General features: G+C 36.4%; 1 protein-coding gene and 1 pseudogene across 1 annotated transcript; both read right to left on the bottom strand.

Moving 5' to 3' along the window:
- Positions 1-3,143: 3,143 nt before the first annotated feature.
- Positions 3,144-4,776, bottom strand: LOC125252845 (annotated as a pseudogene).
- A 4,079-nt stretch (positions 4,777-8,855) lies between these two features.
- Positions 8,856-15,474, bottom strand: lg18h18orf54 (linkage group 18 C18orf54 homolog). The gene is made up of 8 exons (XM_048166687.1): positions 15,317-15,474; positions 13,780-14,045; positions 11,941-12,516; positions 10,691-10,844; positions 10,157-10,223; positions 9,907-10,077; positions 9,325-9,380; positions 8,856-9,240 (listed from the first exon to the last, which is right to left on the bottom strand). The coding sequence occupies exons 2-8, from the start codon at positions 14,018-14,020 to the stop codon at positions 9,096-9,098; spliced, it is 1,410 nt and encodes a 469-aa protein (XP_048022644.1). The 5' UTR covers positions 14,021-14,045; positions 15,317-15,474; the 3' UTR covers positions 8,856-9,095.
- Between the last annotated feature and the right edge of the window lie 376 nt (positions 15,475-15,850).

Raw genomic sequence — 15,850 nt, 5'->3', positions numbered from 1 at the left:
CACTTCAGGCAGCTCCATAACCCACAATACAACACGATTATGACATCACCGCATATCGCGTTTAATTTACCCTACCACAAACAATTCTATGATACATTCATTATTTTTTTAAACATTTAAAACACACATATATACATATAGAATGCTGTATTAATTTTGTAAGGGGAAAAATAAATAATAAATCAGCTCCATTGCGGATTCCAAGTGATCAAGGGCTTAGGATGTTCCAGTTCAGCCCATTGCAAAGGTTCCACCAGTAGTGGGCACTCGTGCTACGTAAGCAATGACGTACATCCGAGTGAACGAGACCAAAGTCCCTTTAAGAGAAGTCATTTCACTCAGCGGCCATCTTTGAAACGCCTCTCGGGCATCCTGGGCATCATGCAGCTCCTATCTCTTTGAATGGGGAAACATCAAATTCTCCAAAACTGTTCGCCAACCTTATGATTAAATTTCATATTTGAAATCACTAATGAAATCTAACAACAACCGGCTCATAAATTTAATTTCTAAACGCTCGAATCATGACAAAAAAAACTGTATTTTTCAGTCTGGATCAAGCTAATGCGCATGCGCAGACCTAAATGCGCGTCTCTTCGGAGGCTCGCGTCTGACTGTTTCTATAGAAACCGGTGATTCTAATTAAGGTGATGATACACGGGGCAACTTTTTGAGCAATGTTGCCGGGCAATGTAGCCAAGCAACGTTGCTTGGGCACTTTCCCATTGAGAATGAGCAACAAATTTATATCTGGATACGTTAGATCGGTTATGGGCAATTTTTTGAGATCCTCCAATCAGAATGTTAGCAGCCGATCACGTGACCGGTTCGGAGATTTCAGAAAAAAATCAAACAAGATGGCGGCCTCTCAGCGGCAGTGGAGCGGAGAAAAAGAGTGTGAACTTATATCTTTTTACGCTAGTAAGTTGTCATGCGTCAGCACAAAACAGGGAATTTACCTCATATATTGCTTAAAATACCAACAACTGTCCAAAGTAATGCATGTAAGGTGTAATTAAGCCACTGATTGTTTTCAGTTAAATACTAAAAAGACGGAATTAATATAATGTCTATAGTAGGGTAGGCTGTAGGGCGTATGGCACATGAATGTAGCTTTTGATGCGATCGACGCGGGTTCGAATCCGCCTGTTGCTGAACTTGCTCTTCTCCCTTTTTCTATCACAAATCAGATCGGAAAGGCATTTATTTTTAATAAAAATGAAGAAAATATTTGAAAAATTGAAATAAAGTGCCTATAATAAGGTATTTATTGGGTTGGCAATAGATTTGCTCCTCTCTGATTAGTTGCTGCCAACTGTCTGTTGCCCTAATTAGTTGCCCTGTGTCTCATCAGGTTGCCCGTTGACGGCAACATTGCCCAGCAATATTGCTCAAAAAGTTGCCACGTGTATCATCACCTTTAGAATCACCGGTTTCTATAGAAGGTTCTATAGAGTCAGACACGAGCCTCCGAAGAGACGCGCATTTAGGTCTGCGCATGCGCATTAGCTTGATCCAGACTGAAAAATACAGTTTTTTTTTTGTCATGATTCGAGCGTTTAGAAACTAAATTTATGAGCCGTCTGTGTTAGATTTCATTGGTGATTTCAAATATGAAATTTAATCGTAAGGTTGGCGAACAGTTTTGGAGAATTTGATGTTTCCCCATTCAAAGAGATAAGAGCTGCATGATGCCCAGGATGCCCGAGAGGCGTTTCAAAGATGGCCGCAGAGTGAAATGACTTGTCTTAAAGGGACTTTGCTACAGCACACCATGGTCGCGGATCAACATCACCACCACCAAGCTTCCTCAAACTGTATTTAAAAAACAACGTTATTTAAAAACATGCTCGCTGATTATGATCTGTGCTGTGAATGAATACTTATCCTCTTTTTCATGAGAAATACTGTCCAAATGTCCTGTTTATCATGATGATGTCTAAAGTCCCCGCCAAAGGAAGTAGTCCATTTTAGCAATTTGTTAGCATCCGCCGTTTTTAAGACACAGTAAAGGTTTAAAAAATCACAAGCACGTTAAAACTGGTGTGTTTTATGTCATAGATCAAAACGTGAAAATATTTAGAGGCTTTGTTAACCACAGACCTTATTTCAGGCAATTTAGCAAAAACCCATTCAAAAAACTCATAGACTTTACGGCGTTGGAACCGGAAGCCCTAAAATGCCTACAAAAATGCGTCATCCCTGAGGTACTCTATAGTGCACGACAATTTATGCTGCAGCAAGTAAATGCAGCCAGTTATGTGAAGGGAGTGTTGGTAGCATAAGGGCGATCACAAAAAGTGAGGCTGACCATGGTGAGCGTTAAAATGGGTTGCCATAAGAAAAAAATACTCTTACATGTGAACTCATTCACACAATTGTTCAGCTAAATGCATTTCTATAGTATAGCCTTTATCCTGATTCACTGATCCTGATGGTAATATAAAGAATATACTCCAAAAATCTTTTGTGTAGCGGACCCCATCCAAATGATGGCTGAAACTCTACTGATGAGTTTCATTAAGTTTTATTGTACATTACCATGAAATGTCCGTTTTTAAATCCAGATAATCATGCAGTTACAGCTTATGCCTTTTCATGGTTGCTTAACAAACTTTCAGTCCATAAGAAAACTCAGATGAACCGTAATAATGTGCATGACATATTCTCTTGTTCATTACTGCAGTGAGCAGTAACACTCAGACCATAATACGTTGAAATAAGAGCCCCTTTTTTTAAGACGGATAATGCAGTCCTTATATATAATTACACCCACAAAAAATATGCACCAAACAAATTAAAAGAACAATGCAACCATGGTGGAATAGCACAGGAACTCCTTTCAGAGTCTGTTCCCGTCCCAATTTTAAAGCAAAACGTGATTGGTTGTAGCGAGTGTGCTGCGATTGGTCAGCGCAACGTGGCTGTTATCTGATTGGCTTGAGTAATCGGTGGGTGGAGTCGACCTATTTGTGGATTTGTCTGCAGTCATGATGCTAGAATTGTTTCAGAATCCACAAATGCACAGGAAAAGATCCACAAATGTGTGGAGTGATCCACAAATGCACAGAAAATTCACAAAAGTACAGGTGGTGATTCACAAGTCAATGCAGGCAGAGTTGTGCTTATGACATAAAAACATATTTGTGAATATAAATTTTTTTTATTAGCAAGTCTCATTTTATTTGTGAATTTAATTAATTTTTATGATACTCCAAACATATATTTGTGGATCTCATTCTATAGTTCATGTTGGCAAATAACAGTATTATGATCAATTATTATAATCCATTTGGTCTTCTTGCTGTTCTTGTTGTCATCCTCCTACACCTGAAAGAACAAACAGATTTAGTTGATCTGCAGTATGTGTCAGTCTGAGGTTTAGATTGAGATCACATCACCTTATTCACAGCAGTACATTTGCGCGTCATTGAGAGCGGTGTCATCTCCTCTTCCCTGTGGCTCTTCTACCCGCGTCCTGATACCGCAGATTCCTGTTCCACCACACGCTGAGCTCCAGTTGCGCCAATTACCCCAGGCTGTGCCGTCACCCGTCAAGCACAACACCATGACTGCAGCTGAACCTGGAGAAAATTCAGATGTGACAATATTATGATAAAATATGTAATTGTGCTGCTGGATTGAATTACAGTCACATGATCACCTGCAGCCTATGGCATAATCACAACCACGATCAGCAGCACGACTGAGTGTGATATTAATTGAACTGCTTGATGAGGGAATACAGAGTCTTTAAATAGCAAAATAAATCCAGGATGACTTACAGCAGCACATTCTCACCTGATGTTATTTGCAGCTGTATCATCACCCTTTCCTTGGGCAGATTCGACTCTCAGCTGGAAAGCTTTTAAGAATCCAGAAGGACACCACCTGTTATTTGTCCACTCACCCCAGCTGAAGAAAAGACAGAGGTTTCTTGAGCAAATTGATTATTATTTTCAAGAAAATCCTCAATTCATTAATGAAGAATAAACACAGCGTAAGAATTCGGTATAATCTGAGCCCATTACTTTCCTATGCTGGACTCAACTGAGGGATAATAGCCTGATGATCCTTGTGATGGATAGACACAGTGAAGACGAATCCCATTGAGTGAAGAATCATCATACGCAACATAGGAAGGTTCTTCCACCTAAAAACGACAACACTGAACTCAACCCATTGTAACATTTATCTTTATGTTCTTTAGTATTATACAGACCCTTAAAAAAATCTTAAACAGGTGCAGTTCCCTGGAGATTAAATGACTAATAGCAAATGAAAAGTTTTGAACGTTTGAAGCACTAATCCACCAGTGTATTAGCAATATAGTCAATGCCCAACTTACCTTCAGACTGAACCCTGCGGCATACGTTCCACTTGGACACATGTCCTGATCCCCCCACGACCCCCAGGACATTCCGTTAGACACGGACAACACTGATTTGTAACTTCTGTGTGTGCTCCGCTCAGAACGTCTTCCTGTGGACTGAACGCTCACATGCTGCCCAATAATGATGATCAGTGAAAACACAATGGAAAGAAAGTGATGCATTGCTATCGCACAGACTGATTTACTAAATAAATAAATAAATAAATAAATAATTGCTGAAATTATTTTTGTTTGGTTTGCAAACTAAAACTGAACAGTAAAACTGCTCTAAGAGACAACTGCTTCTTCAAATCCAGAACAGGAATCCTTTCTGAACCGTCTGTGGTCCGTCAGCAGAATCTGCCTGATTCCTTCTTTGAGCCAATCAGAACTTCTTCAGACTATATTTATATGGTTCATCAATTTTGGGATGTCCTGGTTCTACCCAATCAGCAGCCAGGAGCACGGACCGCACCTCAATGACCTGTACATGAACACACACAAAAAAACAAACAAACACTGATCCAGCAAAATATCCATATATTTAACTGTAGTGCACCTTGAAAACTGTTTTTCTTGGTGAAATGCCGATACAATATTGAGTTATTTGATTAAAATAAATAAATAACAGTGATTGCAAGGAAACCACTGATAAAAGAAAAGATCAGTTAGAAGATCATTCTGTCATCATTCACTCATTATTTCGTTCTAAACCCAAGCAGAATTTAAAGGGTTAGTTCACCCAAAAATGAAAATTTGATGTTTATCTGCTTACCCCCAGTGCATCCAAGATGTAGGTGTCTTTGTTTCTTCAGTAGAACACGAAACGATCGGTTTGTGCGAGAAACCGAACAGTATTTATATAATTTTTTACCTCTAATACATCACTATGTCCAAATTCATCACTCGATTTGTGAGGTCTGATCGCGCTCTGACAACGGCAGTGATGTCTCATGCTCACTGAAGTATATATGCGTGAGACATCACTGCCGTTGTCAGAGCACGATCAGACCTCACGAATTGAGTGTCGAGTGAATCGATGAATGCAGTTGGACATAGTGGTGTTTTCGAGGTAAAAAATGATATAAATACTGTTCGGTTTCTCGCACAAACCGTTCGTTTCGTGTCTTAAGACATCAATGTGTCGTCACGAGCCGCAGGGTTTAATTTGGATTTGTCTGTCGTGTTTTATTTACTCTTATAGTCCAAGTTCCCGCTGACTTGCATTATACCACTGACAGACGGCAGCGGTTGGAGTTAAAAATCATCATTTGTGTTCTACTGAAGAAACAAAGACACCTAAATCTTGGATGCGCTGGGGGTAAGCAGATAAACATAAAATTTTCATTTTTGGGAGAACTATCCCTTTAAAGGATTGGTTCACCCAAAAATTTGAAATTTCTGACATTAATTACTCACCCTCATGCCGTTCCACACCCGTAAGACCTTCGTTCATCTTCAGAACACAAATTAAGACATTTTAGTTAAAATCCGATGGAGAAGGTCTTATGGTGCGTTCACACCGGACGCGAATGAAGCGGTAAGCGCGAGTGATTTACATGTTAAGTCAATGCAAAGACGCAAATTGACATCCTGCAGCGCGAATCGCGCGAATGAAGCGGCGCAAATTATGCGATTCGCGCGAATGGCAAGTTGAAAAATCTGAACTTTGGCGAAATTTCTGCGCCGCGTTAACCAATCAGGAGCTTGCTCTAGTAGTGACGTGACGTAGCGAGCTGAGGCAGAAATTCGAAACAACAATGGAGGACAAAATCATCGTCGCTATACATCTTCATACATTTATAGAAACAGAAATAAAAAGGATCGTGTTTGAAAGAAAGTGAGTGAGGAGGTTGGACAATCTGATTGTAAAATTGTAAAAGTTTAAGTAAAAGTTGTAAAAAACGGTCTTTACTCAATTTGAGCTATATATATATATATATATATATATATATATATATATATATAATAAATGAGCAATATCACACGAGTAGCCGTGCGATATGGCTGTATATCAGCACGCTGTGATTCGTCCGTAGGTAATCACAGCGTGCTGATATACAGCCATATCGCACGGCTACGAGTGTGATATTGCGTTTATACAACAGTTCGACGGCACGAGTGTGTAAATAAATAAGAACAACAACGGAGTGTCTTTAAAACCCTCTTTTGTGCAGCACTACTTCCTTCCGCCACGGATTCAAAACTCAAGTTGTCAGTTGAACCAAGCCTCCGTTACTAACTCTAAAACGTCACTTTAGAACTAGTAACGAAGGAACGTTGAGTCGCTTCATTTAAACACATTGAATTTTGTACAGTATTAGAGAGAGAGAGAGAGAGAGAGAGAGAGAGTGTAGGCTATTACCTGTGTCTGGTATATTGCATTACATTCATTCTTCAAGTCGATGTCCATAATATTATATCCTTTATACAAGTCCGTTTGAATGTCCGCTGAGGAAAGCGATCTTTGTAATTGTCATTTTTTACAGCTTTGGGAATTTTCTATAACATCCATTACACCACAGCGCTAAAACAACTTCCTTTTGCAAAAGTTCCTTTCAATTTAAAAGTCTATTGTGCTTCACTGACTCATTCTGTAAAGTGTTGCCGCCATCTAATGGCGTATTAATGTAATGTTCACTCAATCCATATTACTCATTGGACATATTTATATAAAATAATATTTATTGAACAACAAATAAGCACAATTGTACAGTTCAGTCAAACATAAAGCACTAGTTATTAAAAAAAATAGGTCACCATTTACGCTGGTATGTGGGTTTTACAAATATTTAACGAATGAAAAGGATTTTAAAGAGCGTGTGACAAAACCTCCTAACTCCATTGGATCCTCAAACTGTCAATCAAGCCTCATTAATCTGCCTCCCCTCCTGAATGAAGTGCGCACGCAGTTTGGACATCTCCTCTGTGCAATGCAAAGGTAAATAAAGATCTGATGTTTGGAAAAAAAAATTGTAAAGCGTTTTCTTTACTCAAAAAACCATATGTTTATAAAGTTTAATGTTTTACGTATTTGAAGAGCGGAGAAGAGTCTGATATGTCCCGTCTAGTTGTAGCCAATATGCTATATAAGGATGTAACGTAACGTTTATTATTATCAAATTTAATATAGCACAATTCGACTTGCTCTGGAACAAATAATAGATTAATAAGACCAAAGATTGCCCGTTCTATGTACTCAAATTGAATTATGTCTCGTGTTTAACCACTATAAGAGCCAGCGGCAAATCCCCGAGGCACTGGCCGAAATTAAGCTATTGTCGGCGGTTACAGAAGCACTGAACGGCCGCTGACCCACTCGAGCTTGCATCTCCGAAAACGTCAAAACAAATTGTAAAATAGGCGCTGTTATTAAATACGAGTCACATATTTCAGGTCTAAACAACAACATTCTCGCCTAAAAAACTATTAAAACTACAGTTCGTGGTACAAGAAGTAGTATTTGTAAAAATTATGGTTGATTTGATCGGCCGCCATGACGGTCACTTCAAGCGGAGTGATACAAACGGTGAAAAGGCAGTAGGAGTGCTGTTATCACTGAAATATCGCATGGCTATCAGCCAATCAGATTCGAGAACCAGACAGAACTGTTGTATAAATATATATATATATATATATATATATATACATATTAAGACTACAAGCCAACTAAAGACGACCAATTGAGCTTATTCGCTGTAATTTACAATTATTTCCCCACTGACAAGTTGTGTTTATTCAGAGGAAGTGTGCAGAAAGCAGTGGGAGAGTCTGGGACACATAAAGGAGCGGGAGAGCCCCTCTCATGACGCGAATTCAAGTCTGTTGTGAAGGGATTTTCACGCGCGAATGAAGCGAGTAAACTCAAAATGTTCAAGCGTCCAACTACGCGCGAATAGCGCGATTTATTCGCGCAAGTCGCGTCTGGTGTGAACGCAGCATTACAGGTGTGGAACAGCATGAGGGTGAGTAATTAATGGCAGAATTTTCATTTTTGGGTGAACTAACCTTTTAATTTTATGAAGCGAAGAGAATACTTTTTGTGCGCAAAAACAAAACAAAAATAACGACTTTTGAACTGTTATAAGCAGTTGAAAAAGTACAAAAAAGTATTCTCTTCATAGCATTAAGGTTGAACCACTGCAGTCACGTAAACTATTTTAATGATGTCTTTAGTAGCGTTCTGGGCCTCAAAAGATGACGTTGCTCCCTATGTGTGGATCAGACACCCTCGGATTTCATCAAAAAATATCTTAATTTGTGCTCTGAAGATGAAGACTTACTGGTGTGGAACGACATGAGGGTGAGTAATAAATGACAAAATTAACCCTTTATGTGTCATAAATGTATTTTCACACAATTTAAGTCATAGGTTTGGGAAGAAATAAATACTCACAGATCATACCCAGTTTGCAAAAGAATCAGTATTTAACCATATTATTGTTCCAGTCCAGCGAATCAAGACAAAACTAAATGATTGTGCAAGTCAATGACCTAAACATGAACTTTAAACAAACACTGATCTAGTCAAATGTTGCTCATTGCTAATAAAAGCATGTGCCCTTTGAAACAACTTTGCTTGATCATTTATTTATACTTTTTCTCTCTTCATGAGGTTTTCATGAAAAATAGACACCATGAAGCAGGAATTGAAACTTTAAGCAAATATGATCCATTAAGCGTCTCTGTATCTGTAGGATAATATCAGTCTTTGATCTCTGATTCATAAATGCTTCTTGATTCTGGCATCGTTTGTGATATTAGCTGCTGGTGTGTGTGTACAATCTGTCCCATCATCCTCTGCTCTGGCCTTCCTCTCGCTCATGTCGTCCACAAGTGTTTTCAGTCTGTCCAGGTGATGAAGAGTTCTGAGAAAACAGATAAAAGAAGAACGATCAACACCAAACGATGAGAGTAACGCTGCTTCACTGAGATCACATGACTCTCCTGACCTCCGTAACGACTCGCCACTTCCCATGTCAGTTTCTTCTGTTTCCTCCTGAGGAACCTTAAATACAATCACAAAACATACAATAAAAAAGTAAGAGGCTGTGCAAGAATAATGCAGAAAAATTCTGCATTAACATGTCTTGATTGGCTGGTCACATGACATACAAGAACCAGTGGTCTTTATCATCAGCTACACTAAATGTCAGTTTGTGTGATGAAATTAGGAGGAATATATTGCATGACATACATAGTTTTATGGTGCTTTCTTTGACCTTTTTGCTCCTTTTTAGAGCATAGCGGTACAAAAACTAATTGCAAAATGCAGAAAAGACCAGCACAACTTCCCTTTCATTGTGTCTTTAATGAAGTGAACCGTGCTTTTTTTGTTTCTGATGGCACAATCATCCTACATAGCATATATATGGGATCTAGTTTTAGAAGTTTGTACATAGACCTCAACACACAAACCTCAAGAACGGTGACGACCAAGAAATGTAAAAAGATGAGCTCTTAAAAATCACTAGAAATAATGAGAAAACAACAAGAATAGTTTAAATCATTTTTATTGGCCTCGTTTACTGTACCGGCTCCAGTGTTGCTCTCTCCAAGTGTGCAGTGGTTTGGTCTTCACTGGACGCGTGTGATTGGCTGATGTTGTGTTCGACGGCCTGTAGGCGGAACAGCATGTGTTTGAGCGCCTCTACTGGACCAGGATGTTTCCTGCTGCTGTATCCTGATGAACAGGAAGCTGCAGACTAGACAGACAAACACTGTCTCATATCAGTACAGTAAAGAGCACTGAGTTTGAATCATAATGACCGTCTCATACTGTACCTTGCTCCTCTGAAGTTCTTCAGGCGGTTGCGGCTCATCAGCGCCACCCACTGGCACTGGAGATTTACTACAGATGATGGGACACGTTTTACATTTATACACTTAGTAGATGCTTTATTTTTATTCATGCATTCCCTGGGAATGGAACCCATGGCTAACATTGGTGTTGGTTTTGAATTGCAGAAATTTTATTTTTATTTTGGCAAGTAATAAATCAAAGATAGCGGTTTAAAACGGCACGTGTGACTAAATATGAAAAACCAGCATACAGTATGTAATAATGAAAATTTCAAACAGTAATATGTTGCTATTGTTGTCACATGATGTCTTTACTTTGCATGAAAAATACGTTTATCTAAAAACAAATCATGAAAATTTGAACAGTATATATATTTCATAGTATTTGCTTCAAAACCAGTTGGTAGTATGCCATATTGACTGACAGATGTGTTTTTCCCCTTTCAGCTGAAGATGATTTTAGTCAAAGTTTTTTGCTAATAAATAAATAATGAGATTAAATGTGAAATCACTCACAAGGCCACAGGCGGATCGTCCCAGGATCGGTCTGCGTCCAGCGCGTCCTCCGTATCTCCTGATCTGTTGTGCTCCTTCAGCGGCTCACAGAGACCAAGAGAAGATGAGTTTAACATCTGTTCGGCTCTTAAGATCAGAGAACCAATCTGATCTTCTGAACAGAGAGAAGAACAAGAGAGCAATGAGGGTTTCATCTGGAATGACACGGAGGAAGTGACGTTATCATGAACTAAAACTAAAAAACATTCTTGTTAATTAAATTAAATAAACGTCAACTGAAATAAAATTTAATTAAAAAAAAACGTATTTAATTTCACCTAGTTACCAAGCCAACATTTCATTTACTTGAAGTTCTACAAGTACTAAAATAGCTGCTTGTACAAAAACTGAAATAAAAATAATAAAAACTAAATAGAAAAAAAACAACAACACGGAAAATGTAAAGACTGATTAAAAACATTAATAAATACTATATTAGTATCAGTGTTATTTTAGTTTTATTAATAATTTGAATTAGCTTTTTTATATTTTTAGTTATATGTTAATTTTAGTTTAATTTTTAGTAATTACATTGTTTTTTTTTAAGTATTACTATTTAGATTTAATTTATTTTTATTTCAGTTTTAAATTTTTATTTTTTCCAGTTCATAATTTGTGATTCAACTTCAACTTATTTCAGTTTATTGCCAATGCAACATTTCTAATTTTCATTTAATTTAATTGAATAACTATTATTCATTATTAATTTGATTTCAGCTTTATTGCAATGAACAGAAATGTTTTTAATGGTTTTAGTAAACGATAATACAGCTGATTAGTATATTAATGATAGTAAAATAACACTGAGTATTGTACATGATCATTTAATTGTCATAATTAGGTGAAATATGCCTTTGATATGCCGGTAGTGTTACTCTATTATAATTGAGATACTATCATAGTTTTTTATTAATATTTTGAATAATTTTTTGATTTTTATATTTTCAATTCTAATTTGAAAGTTTTTGTAATTTTGTTGATTTTTTTTTGTGGTCATTTTTACTATTTTTTTTACATTTCTTTTTAATGTCTATATAATTTTTTAAATAAATTTTTAGTTTTAGTTATTTTATTATATCAAGTTAAAGTAAATGAAAATGAGTGACAGATGATATACATGAAATAAAATAAGTTTAAGGTTTTCATATTTTATTTTAATAAATGTTTATTTTATTAAGTACCAGTTTATGGTTTTAGCGAACTATAATGACCTTTAGTGTCTCTGCTGGACTGTTCCAGTTCTCCGACCCATGAAGGAACTCTGAGAGGACGATCGCTCTGCTGGCCATCGGACGACACCTCACACTGTCTGAGCCACACCGGGTACTTCAGGTCAGGAACGCTGGTCATGCCCGAAAAATCCATTTCAGATTTCTGGCTGGTCATCCAGCGCGGGAGATACCTGGATCTGGGTGTGTCGGGTGGATGCGTCTGATTGGCTAGCAGGATGTTAAGAGGAGGAGCTTGGCGACATGATTGCAAGCTGCCCATCAGTAAATTGTCCACAGGGAGGGACTTACTGCTCGCTGGTGGAGCGGGTCGCCGCGTGGAGCGTTTCTGAGACATTGTGGGCCGCGAGTGCGACCGGGAACTAGAGTTGAAGCTCAATCCCAACGGAAAGCTCCCTGACCGGGAGAGGAGGGCGGAGGTGCGGGTCACGGGGAGAGAGCCGTCATTTGGGAGAGCCAAGAGGTCATCGGTGGTCACACTGAGCCGATCGGAGTCTCTCTTCCGGACGGGAATGTTCAGGAAGTTCAACTCTCCATCCGTCAAACTCGTCTTCAGGACTGCACATGTCAATCAAAGCAAATAAAAACATGAGATCAAGAGAACAGGCACTGCAGATTCAGTGTTGCTATTGTTAAATGAAACTTAAAATACACTTTCATTAATTGAAATACGAAACATAAACTGAAATTCTATATATATATATATATATATATATATATATATATATATATATATATATATATATATATATATATTGTATATATGTATGTGTGTGTATGTATATATATAATTAGAAATAATATCAAATATCAAATCAGAAATAATCAAATTAGAAATATTGACTTGTCAATTAACTAAAATAAAATAAGCTTAAGTACAAAAACTACTAAAACTACAATTTAAATAAAGATTAATAAAAACTAAATAAGGCAAAAAAAAACACAATTACTAAAACTAAAACAGAAAATCTAAAAATAAAAAATTAACACATTTATTTATATATCATTTATATTAATTTAATTACAAACAAACTAAAATAATTAGAAATGTTGACTTGGCAATTAACTAAAATAAAACTAAAATAAGTTTAAGTACAAAAATTACTGAATCCAAAACTGAAAAAGATTAATAAAAATAAACACTTAAAAAAAACTAAAAAAGGCAAAAACACACAATAAAATTACTAAAGCTTAAATTAAACTTACAATAAAAACACAAATTAAAATTAATATTTATTTATATATTTATAATAATTAAAATACTTAAACCAAACAAATTAGAAACGTTGACTTGGCAACTAACTGAAATAAAAGAAGAAACAAAAGAAGTCTAAATTATATTAATAAAACTAAAAATAAAATAATCATTAAAAACAAAGCTAATAAAAACACAACAAAAATGACTAAAGATTAAATTGAAATTATAATGAAAAGGGAAAATATAAAAATAAATACCTATTTATATACATGCATAATAATCAAACTTACTAAATTATACTAATTAGAAATGTTGACTTGCTAAATATGTTAAGTGCTAAATGACGAAAATTAAAAATGAACAAACTAAATTAACAAAGAAACTAATAAAAGAAAAAAACCTAAAAATTACTCAAACTAAAATTACAATGGAAAACATAAAAATAAAAACTAATTCAAAATATTAATAATAAATAATAATATAGTGTTAATAAAAAATAAGTAGTACATTAATGATACTAAAATAACACTGCTGATCTTAAGGAATATTCCAGATTAAATACAATTTGTCAAAGCTGTCTGTAATTTACAGAACTTATGTTGTATATAGAATATAACATTTACCATCTCTGTTCCTGGGATGAGGTTTTGAAAGCTCTTTGGGCAGCTCAAGCTTCCCCGTTGACGTCTCAGAGTCCCGCAGACTCCTCTGGAAATCACAGATGTACGCGTCCAGCGCCTCTGACGCAGAGACGTAGCGTTTGTCCTTGTATTTGATGGTGGCGACGGGCTCTGGGTGGAACGAGCTCTGCAGACGTCCTGACGTGGCCAGCAGAGACGTGACGCTCGACTCAGGGGACGCCATGATCACACGCTCGACTCATAGCGCTCTGCAGAAACAGATCATGGGTTTGGGTTAAATATCTGTAAGATGTGTCATAAACATTCAATTATGCACTTTATAATTCAGGGCTCTCACACCTTTTGACCAATGAATGCATGTATGGATCATTGATGAATAAGGTTTTTAAAAATGTAAAAAAATAATAATAATTTTGAAGTTTTATTAAGTGTAAACAAAGAGGTTGTGGTTTTTATAATCAATTAACACTGATATTGTCATGTTTTTACAAGATGGACAAAATTTGTTACCAAAAAAGTCATTCAGTTTAACTAAAATTTCAGTTTTATATAACAATTAGTTCAAACTTTGACCCGTGGAGGGCAGTAATACATGAGAGCTAGTTCAAGATGAGCATTTATGGTTAAAACGTATATAATTTAAAAAATTTTTTTTTAGAAAATGACCATTCGTTTCTCTAGATAAGACTCTTATTCCTTGACCTTTTGAAGCAACTGTAATTTTGACCTTCAACCGTTTGGAGTCCATTGAAGTCCACTATATGGAGAATAATCCTGAAATGTTTTCATCAAAAACGTTCATTTTTTGAAGAAACACTGAAGAAAGAAAGACATGAACATCTTGGATGACATGGGGGTGAGTAAATTATCAGGAAAAATTTAATTTGAAAGTGAACTAATCCTTTAATCACATCTAACATATAAGTTTGTGTATAGCTATATAAAATATATATATGTGTGTGTGTGTGTGCATATATATTTACAAACTTTTGACTTTTTCTAAAAAAATAGCAAAAAATACAGTACTATAGTAAGTAGAAAAAAGTAATCATATAAAACATTTTCTAAAAGTAGATTTCACACATATTCATATTAACTTTGCAAAGTATAAAATAAAATTTTAAGATCGTGTCCCTCTTATTTGGGGGTCTGTGGCATCTAAAATTATTGATAACTCCATTAACTAACGATAACTTAGTTTAGTAAGGTTAGTAAAAACCTAGTTTAACTGATATCAAATCTTTAACAGCTTTGAGTTGATATGTTTGACAGGAGTTTCAGGTTTTGTGGTTTCTGTTGCATAATTTCGACTAGAAATACACCTAATGTGGTTTATTGCTACGTTAATATAACATTAATATCTTAATTAGTTAGTTTGTTTCCTGTGTTAATTAGTTAGTTTGTCATTGAGTTTGATAAATAAAGACGATCTGATTTTGGACTCGACTGACAATGTTTTGAATCCGCTTAAACGTTCACATTCCCACATCAGAAACCAGTTTACAAAACAGAAACTCACCAGATGAATCCACTGCAGATCCCGAACAGAAACCGAAAGTAATGATCAAATGAAGTAAAAATGATTAGAAGAAACCACACAAACATACGCCTGCTAAACACCCAACAGAAAACTCAAATCACTCAGACAACCGCCAGCGCCACTGCGCATGCGCACTGGATCACGGGACCTTTCTCGAGATATTCTTTGCTCGCTAGCTACTCCACTCAGACGCGTTCCGAGCGAGCTGCGCATGCGTATTGGGTCATATGACCTTTCCTCGAGATGCTCTATGCTCATTAGCTGCTCCACTCAAACAGAATAATAGGATTTATAGGATATCAATGATTATGCGAAAAGTTGTTGATTTATGTCACAGTGCTCCGCATGAATCGCGTTAATATGGAGGTCAATCGAAACTATTTTCATGAGTGAGTGAACATTAGATAGTTCATATTGAGGGAGTAATACTTTATAAAAATGCCTGATTCACGAGTGGGCGGCGGTTCTTTCGTTTCTCGCTAGAAATAGAATTAGCAGGAAGGAAGGGAAACA

The sequence above is a fragment of the Megalobrama amblycephala genome, linkage group LG18, assembly GCF_018812025.1.
Source record: "Megalobrama amblycephala isolate DHTTF-2021 linkage group LG18, ASM1881202v1, whole genome shotgun sequence".
In the NCBI taxonomy this organism is placed as follows: Eukaryota; Metazoa; Chordata; class Actinopteri; order Cypriniformes; family Xenocyprididae; genus Megalobrama; species Megalobrama amblycephala.
Note: the sequence above shows the minus strand (reverse complement) of the source record. Positions and strands in the feature narration are given on the sequence as shown.

Bases quoted from the DNA above. Each gene is read 5' to 3' on its own strand.
- lg18h18orf54 (XM_048166687.1), bottom strand. From the start codon at position 14,020: ATGGCGTCCCCTGAGTCGAGCGTCACGTCTCTGCTGGCCACGTCAGGA. The intron at 10,845-11,940 runs GTCATTATAGTT...CTCTCTGTTCAG, and splicing joins GTCCAGCAGAGACACTAAAG to AAGATCAGATTGGTTCTCTG. The intron at 9,241-9,324 runs GTCAGGAGAGTC...CTGTTTTCTCAG, and splicing joins AGTGGCGAGTCGTTACGGAG to AACTCTTCATCACCTGGACA.